We start from the raw sequence: 6,880 nt of genomic DNA on the forward strand, positions 1-6,880 counted from the left end.
GCTCCCCCGGCCCCGACCGTGCAGGAGGACGGCCTCCCCGCACCTCCGTCACCCAAGTCTCAGCCCGGCATGTGGTTCACGGGCTTAGTTCCTGGCAAAACCCACACCCGGAGAAGGCAGGCGGGCAGAAGGGGCCAGCAGGCAGCTATCCTGGGGAAGGGAGCTGGTCGCCACCTGCAGATGGGGGGACGGAGGGCTGGTGGTGCACTTCACCGAGAGCAGAGCTGGACACGCAGCTACCTTCCGGCTCTCGCCAAGAAGGAGATGCGGGCGGCGGTGGGGGGCCGAAGGTGCAATTTGGTTAGAGACGTTTTCTGGGGAGATTCACGTGGGAGGAACAGGACTCGAGTTTTTTTTAAGACATTTATTCAGACACTTGCCCCATTATACACACACACACACACACACACACACACGGGCCATGGTGGGGAGGAGACGGCTCGAGAACACCCGCCATGAGCGTCAGTGACCTGTGGACAGGAGTAAATGACACAGGAACACGCGTCCTGCTGAGTGGTGACCAGTCAGGCCGGGCGCGCCAGGCCTGTGGTGGCGTGACCCCTTCTCTGTCTGAGCTCACAGCCGCGATACTAAGTGACCAGAGGACGTGGTCCAGAGCGCTTGTTCCGAGCACACACCGACGCACGCCGACTCTCGGGGGGAGGCCGGGTGCGCTGTGTCCGTCGGCACGAGTGGGAACACGCGTGGTGTCCGTCCCTGCTCGTTAGCGCCACGGCCCCAACCGGGCAGGGAGGCGTGTCCCTGGGACGCAGCCTGCGGGGCCGGAGGGGCCTGAGGAAGCGAGCTGTCCCCGAAGCAAACACATAAACGCAGAACAGCGGCTCAGCACGTACCCAAGATAACCAGGCAGAGAAGAGACTTGAAGTTTAACATGAGTCAAATTCACGAGACGGAATCAGGCCACTGATGAGTCCACGAGTTCTTCACCCGACAGACCGTGTCGGGAGGCCGCCTGTGTGGTCCGGGGCCTGGCGGGACCAGCCGCACGTGTGCGGCGGCCGAACTGTGCGCGAGCCCACACCGGGCGGCGAAGCGGGGTGCAGATGCGAGTGTTAAACAGCTTATTCCGCACCGTGTTTACGTGATCGTCTGCTGGGACAAGCTACTCACACGGCTGCTCGCAAATTGAAACTACCCACGTGACGTGGCTCCCGGGACATTTCTGCGGGGCACCGTGCGGGCGCCTAGCAGCCAGAGCCCAGCTGCTGGCTTCATGGAGGCGGCGGCACATGAGTGGGCTTCAGAAGGTGGTGGCAGAGGGCAGGGGTCCGGGCTGAGCACGAGGTCAGGCGGCCGCGCTCTGGGCACCGTCCTACCCGTCTACACAGCCTGTGGGGTGTGCAGGTGGAGGGAGCGTCTGGGAACTTGGAGGCAAGCTCAGCGAGACCGGAAGGCAGGCCCACGGGACGGAGACATCACAAAGGTGTGACCGACGGGACGCTGTGGCCCAAAGCAATGGCGCTCAAGCGTCAACACCCAGTCACCACGGACTGAACTGCTCTGGTCAGGTGGCCTGCACGTGGAGTCACGGGTGGCTGCGCATTTCCAAGCAGGGGTGACATGAGACGGTGCGAGGGAGCCAAGGGGGGCTGCAGGGTGGGCCTGTGGAGCTGGAGGGCCTGGCGCATGGCCGGCGGTCACGATCAGGGCAGAGGCCAGGCCAGGCTGCAGGCAGAGGGGAGCAGGAGGCAGCCCTCGCCAAAGAAGCCGAAGGCGGGAGGTGCCCAAGAAGGGGCTGGCCGCCAAGTCAGACGCCAGAGGACAGCGGATGGAAGGCGAGCCCTGGACCTGGTGACCCTGCAGCACAGTGGGCCAGGCGACAGCAGGAGCCGGGCCACACGCCAACAGCTGACCACGGTTCTTACAGACCCCAAAGGCGGGGGGACGCTTCTAACCGCTTCCGTCCTTCCTCAGGTGCCCTGGGACGACCTCCGCTACCTGTTTGGAGAAATCATGTACGGTGGCCACATCACGGACGACTGGGACCGGCGGCTGTGCAGGACGTACCTGGCGGAGTACGTGCGGGCAGAGATGCTGGAGGGCGAGATCCTGCTGGCACCGGGCTTTCAGATCCCCCCCAACCTGGATTACAAGGTGAGGGGGGCTCTCGCGCGGGGACACGAGCTCAGCCTGGGACGCGACAGCAGCCGAGGGTGGTGCCGTCCCGGCCAGCTCCGGGGCCAGCCTGGCGTCACAAACGGAGCATCCGTAACTGAGCAAGAAGCCGGGCAGCAAAGGCAAGACCGGCTTGACACGGCCTCTAGGGTGGGGGTGTGGACATGGTCCGTGCAGCCGAGGGGGGCGGCCAGAGAACCAGGGGGGTCTGCACAGAGGGCAAGCCGTGGGCGAAACATTCTGGTAACGCGGGCTGGACAGCAGACACGGGTTCCAGCTTGCACGGCCTGCTCACCCGCCACCCCTTCTCAGGGCTACCATGAGTACATCGATGAGAACCTGCCCCCCGAGAGTCCCTACCTGTACGGCCTGCACCCCAACGCGGAGATCGGCTTCTTGACAGTCACGTCAGAGAAACTGTTCCGCACCGTCCTGGAAATGCAGCCCAAAGAGACCGACTCAGGAGCAGGCACTGGAGTTTCTCGCGAGGAGAAGGCAGGAGCCTTAACGCCCGGCCCGGGGCAGAGGGTGGGGCCTGGAACCTGGGTCGAAAAGTGCACCCCCAGAAACCGGGGCGGAGCTGCGAGCTGGCTCACAGGCCCAGGGGGGCTGCCCGGGCGCCATCCGCCCCCGCCCCGGGCCTCCCGCCTTGCAGCCTCTAACTTGGCTCAGCGGGCGTGCGCGCAAGCCCAGATGCAGCACGACAGTCCGTCCCCGGGAGCTTAGAACCACGGGGGCTCATCCCATTAACACCCAAAGAAGCAGAAGAACTTCAGACAGCCTGAGAGCTTTTAATCCATTCTCACTTGTCTGGGTTCCCTCTGCCACCCCGTGAGCAATTCACACCTTTACGCTGTTCAGTAAATTCGGGACAAGTTCTGGTCACAGCGAGCTGAGTGCAGCAGACCAGACTAGCAACAGTCCGGTCTACACAGACGAGCTATAGACTGGATTCTGCATCATCGGAAGACCCTCACGGCCCTTCCGTGGTCCAGCGACTGAAACCAGACTTCTCCCGACGGCAGTGGTGCACACGACCCCGTGTGGGCCACTCCTGGAGAGGGTGAGACCAGCACGGTCCCCACGGAAGGTTCGTAGGTCACAATCCGATGGGTGGCAGCTGATCTGACGCGGGGAGGAAGCCAACGCATTTGGGAATGTCTGCCGGTGCCAGGCTGGGGTGGCCTGCAGCTCCCACGGCTACAGTCCCACAGCCTTGACGACGGGACCGGAACATTCAAAGCCTGTTGGCCAAGATTACCTCCTCTTGTCAGATGGGTGGCTGCACCTCCGTGACCCTGATTCTCAGGCAACTCCGCTGCCCTATGCTCCAGGAGCCCTCGCCCTGAACGTCCGGGCAGGCTCCTGACCCTGACCCTGAGGGCGGGGGCGGGGGCGGGCGCGTGCGGTGACGGGGCTTGTCGGGGCCTGACTTCCAGGTGAAAGCTGTGCTGGAGGAGATCCTGGAGAAGGTCCCGGAGATGTTCAACATGGCCGAGATCATGGCCAAGGCAGCCGAGAAGACCCCGTACGTGGTGGTCGCCTTCCAGGAATGCGAGAGAATGAACATTCTCACCAACGAGATGCGCCGCTCGCTGAAGGAGCTGAGCCTGGGGCTGAAGGTAACGCCACGCAGGCCAGCCGGGACCCAGGGATGCCACTCCAGAGGCGGGCACCACAAGCGGACTCCCCGCCTCAGCGGCCCAACGCGGAGCCCCGGGCCAGGGCCGTTAGCGTGGTCCAGCTCCTCTGGCTTCCCTGGGTCCCGAGCTGCGGGCCGGCCAGGCCGGGGGCGCACACCCAGGCTGGGCATCGAACTGCTTTCGAGGACTCCCAGCATGGCTGGGGTGGGAGAGGCGAGGCTTGGGGCCGGCTGGGGTCGCGTGCCCGTGAGCGGCACAGCCTGGGCCCCCAGCGCCCCATCCATGGGTCTCTCAGGGGGAACTGACCATCACGACCGACATGGAAGACCTGTCCACGGCACTGTTCTACGACACCGTGCCCGACCCGTGGGTGGCCCGGGCCTACCCCTCCATGATGGGCCTGGCGGCCTGGTACGCCGACCTGCTGCTCCGTATCAGGGTGAGGACGGTCTCTCTGGGCCCCTCAGCAGACCCCCGGCCCCGGGGCCAGGACGGTGGCTGTGAAGGGGGGAGCGTGTGCTCCCGCCAGAGGCCTAGAGGCCCCCACGGGCCTGGCCTTTGTCAGAGCAGGGCCGGAAGGGCCTGGCCCACGCCACACAGACGCCTGACAATACAGGCGCTTCCTGCAGGAGGGAGGGAGCAGCGGCCCCACACCCTCCCCGCCAGAGCCCAAAGCCCCAGGGGCACCCGGCAGGGGAGCCGCCTCGTCAAAGCCTCCTTTGGGACCCCAAATTGTCCTCAAATGTGCAGCCCCTCTCCAGACCCTCCTCTTCCCCTTCCCTCATTTAAACTGGAGCCAGTGGGCACCAGGCTCTGCTGAAGCACGTTTCCACCAGGAGCTCGAGGCCTGGACCACGGACTTCGCCCTGCCCACCACCGTGTGGCTGGCCGGCTTCTTCAACCCCCAGTCCTTCCTCACGGCCATCATGCAGTCCATGGCCAGGAAGAACGAGTGGCCACTAGACAAGATGTGTCTGTCTGTGGAAGTGACCAAGAAGAACCGGGAGGACATGACGGCACCGCCCAGAGAGGGCTCCTATGTGTACGGGCTCTTCATGGAAGGTAACGAGGGTGCCGGTCTGAGAAGCTTCCAGAGCTGGTTGCACGGGGCCGGAGGACAGAGACTAGCTGGGGCAGGTGGGAGAGGAGCATGGAAGGGGCACGTGGACTCGAGGCTTGACACTAGTGGAGACAGTGGCACGACTCGGAGAACGTGCTCAGACGGATATCTGGAGACCAAACATGTCACACAGGGCAACGAGCCCGGAAAGGACAGCCGTGTCTTCGGCTGTGAGCTCCTGTCTCGGGGCGGTGAGGAACACGGCCCTCCCAGGAGGGCCCGGGGGCAGGGGGCCTGGGGCATATGGACGTCTGGGGGCGCCAGTGCTCCCACCCCAGTCCCACCTCCACGTGGCCCCGCAGACAGCAGCAGCAGAGGGGGGGCCGGCCGCTACCACCCCCGCCTTCTCCGGCAGATGCCGCAGGGCCGCCAGGCAGCCTGGTCCCTTAGACGCATCAAGCCAAGGGGCAGCTTTCCCGCCACAAACCGTCCCACTCAGCGACTGACGCCACCCCCTTGCCTGTGGGGGTGTCAGGGCTTAGCCGGCAAGGGCTCAGGGTGCCCCAGTCCCCACGTCAGAGACAAGCACAACAGACGCCGCTCTCCATGTTTATTTTGGAATGACAGACAAGAAACACAAACACCAGTAACAGGGTGAGTAGAAACGATAGCAGTCTGGTCAAAGGCAAATGAGAGTTCCGTGTGCGTGTGCACATACAATCGCGTGCCCTGTGCACGCACACGCACACGCAGGCTGCGTAATGCACATGGGACCTGCTGTGACTTCCAGCTGGAGCCCCCGCTTCCTGCCACCGAGGCTGAGAAGGCTGACGGATAGGTGGCGTGCGGCGGGGTCCCAGCAGTCCCGGCGTGCCCAGCGCCCCCGCCCGGGGCCTCTGCTCACCGCCCCACCTTCAGCCGCGCCTGCGCCAGTCCAGCCCCCGGCGCCCCCGGCTCCCCGCTGGCACACCACGCGGCACCCACGCACGGCCCACGGGCCACCCTGACCTCGCCGTGCTGTCCTGCAGGAGCTCGCTGGGACACCCAGACCGGAGTCATCGCCGACGCCAGGCTGAAGGAGCTGACACCAGCCATGCCCGTCATCTTCATCAGGGCCATTCCTGCGGACCGCATGGAGACCAAGAACATCTATGAGTGTCCTGTGTACAAAACCCGCATCCGCGGCCCCACCTACGTCTGGACCTTTAATCTCAAGACCAAAGAGAAAGCGGCCAAGTGGATCCTGGCGGCCGTGGCCCTGCTCTTACAGGTCTAGTGCGGAGGGCGCCGGGCCCCCGGGCCAGGTCCGGACCGCACCTGCAGGCTGGTAGGGAGAAACTCAGCCTTGCAACTTTTATTTTTATAAGAACTGATAGTGGCTTTTTGTTCTCCAACGTCCCCCAGGCCCTTTAGAAGCACGTCAAGGTGGAGGGGCCGGGGGTGGGGGCGGCACGGAAGAGGGGGCGCAGGCCGGATTAAAACAGTGAAGTCACTGAGTTGCACTTGTCTGAGTCACTGGGGCCGGGGGAGACCCCGTTCCCGCTGCTGAGGCGAGCCCCAGGAGCCCAGTCCCCAAGCCCTGCCAGCCCGGAGGCCGGGCGGCCGCACCCTTGCACACAAGCAGCTCAGAGGTGTGGACGCGCAGCCGCGGCCTCTGGCCTCAGGGGTTCTGCACCAACAGGAACCGCCACCTCCACACAGTCCCGACGCATTGTTCCCTCCTCCCAAGGACAGAGAACCTTTCTTGATTCAGACAAGGTCTCCTCCCTCCCCGATCCCAGCGCTGAGACACGCCAGTCCAGAGGCGACTCTGCCCCTTCACCAGCCCGCTTTCTATGCCTGCGCACCGAACACCACGAACTCGGTTCCCGGGACCACCTTAACGTGTCCTCGGTCACAGGCTCATCAAGTCCACAATCACTCCCAGAGGCTGTGGGTCCCTCTCCAGTAGGCGCAGCACCTTCCTTTTGTCCCGCCCCTGCGGTCCCCACATCCCGGACAGTCTGCCGCCACACCCCGACCGCGGCCAGGCAAGCTGGAG

General features: G+C 64.6%; 1 protein-coding gene across 1 annotated transcript in view; it reads left to right on the top strand.

The window, feature by feature from the left end:
• DNAH17 (dynein axonemal heavy chain 17) overlaps positions 1–6,326 on the top strand; it is a 100,795-nt gene extending 94,469 nt beyond the window's left edge. The window contains exons 75-80 of the mRNA XM_040640104.1: positions 1,936–2,115; positions 2,449–2,631; positions 3,576–3,758; positions 4,075–4,218; positions 4,616–4,841; positions 5,868–6,326. Coding sequence (XP_040496038.1) covers positions 1,936–2,115; positions 2,449–2,631; positions 3,576–3,758; positions 4,075–4,218; positions 4,616–4,841; positions 5,868–6,115 — 1,164 coding nt within the window. The 3' untranslated portion in view covers positions 6,116–6,326. The remainder of the gene's footprint in view (positions 1–1,935; positions 2,116–2,448; positions 2,632–3,575; positions 3,759–4,074; positions 4,219–4,615; positions 4,842–5,867) is intronic.
• Positions 6,327–6,880: the final 554 nt, after the last annotated feature.

This window comes from Ursus maritimus, unplaced genomic scaffold, assembly GCF_017311325.1.
Source record: "Ursus maritimus isolate PB19 unplaced genomic scaffold, ASM1731132v1 scaffold_24, whole genome shotgun sequence".
Classification (NCBI taxonomy): Eukaryota; Metazoa; Chordata; class Mammalia; order Carnivora; family Ursidae; genus Ursus; species Ursus maritimus.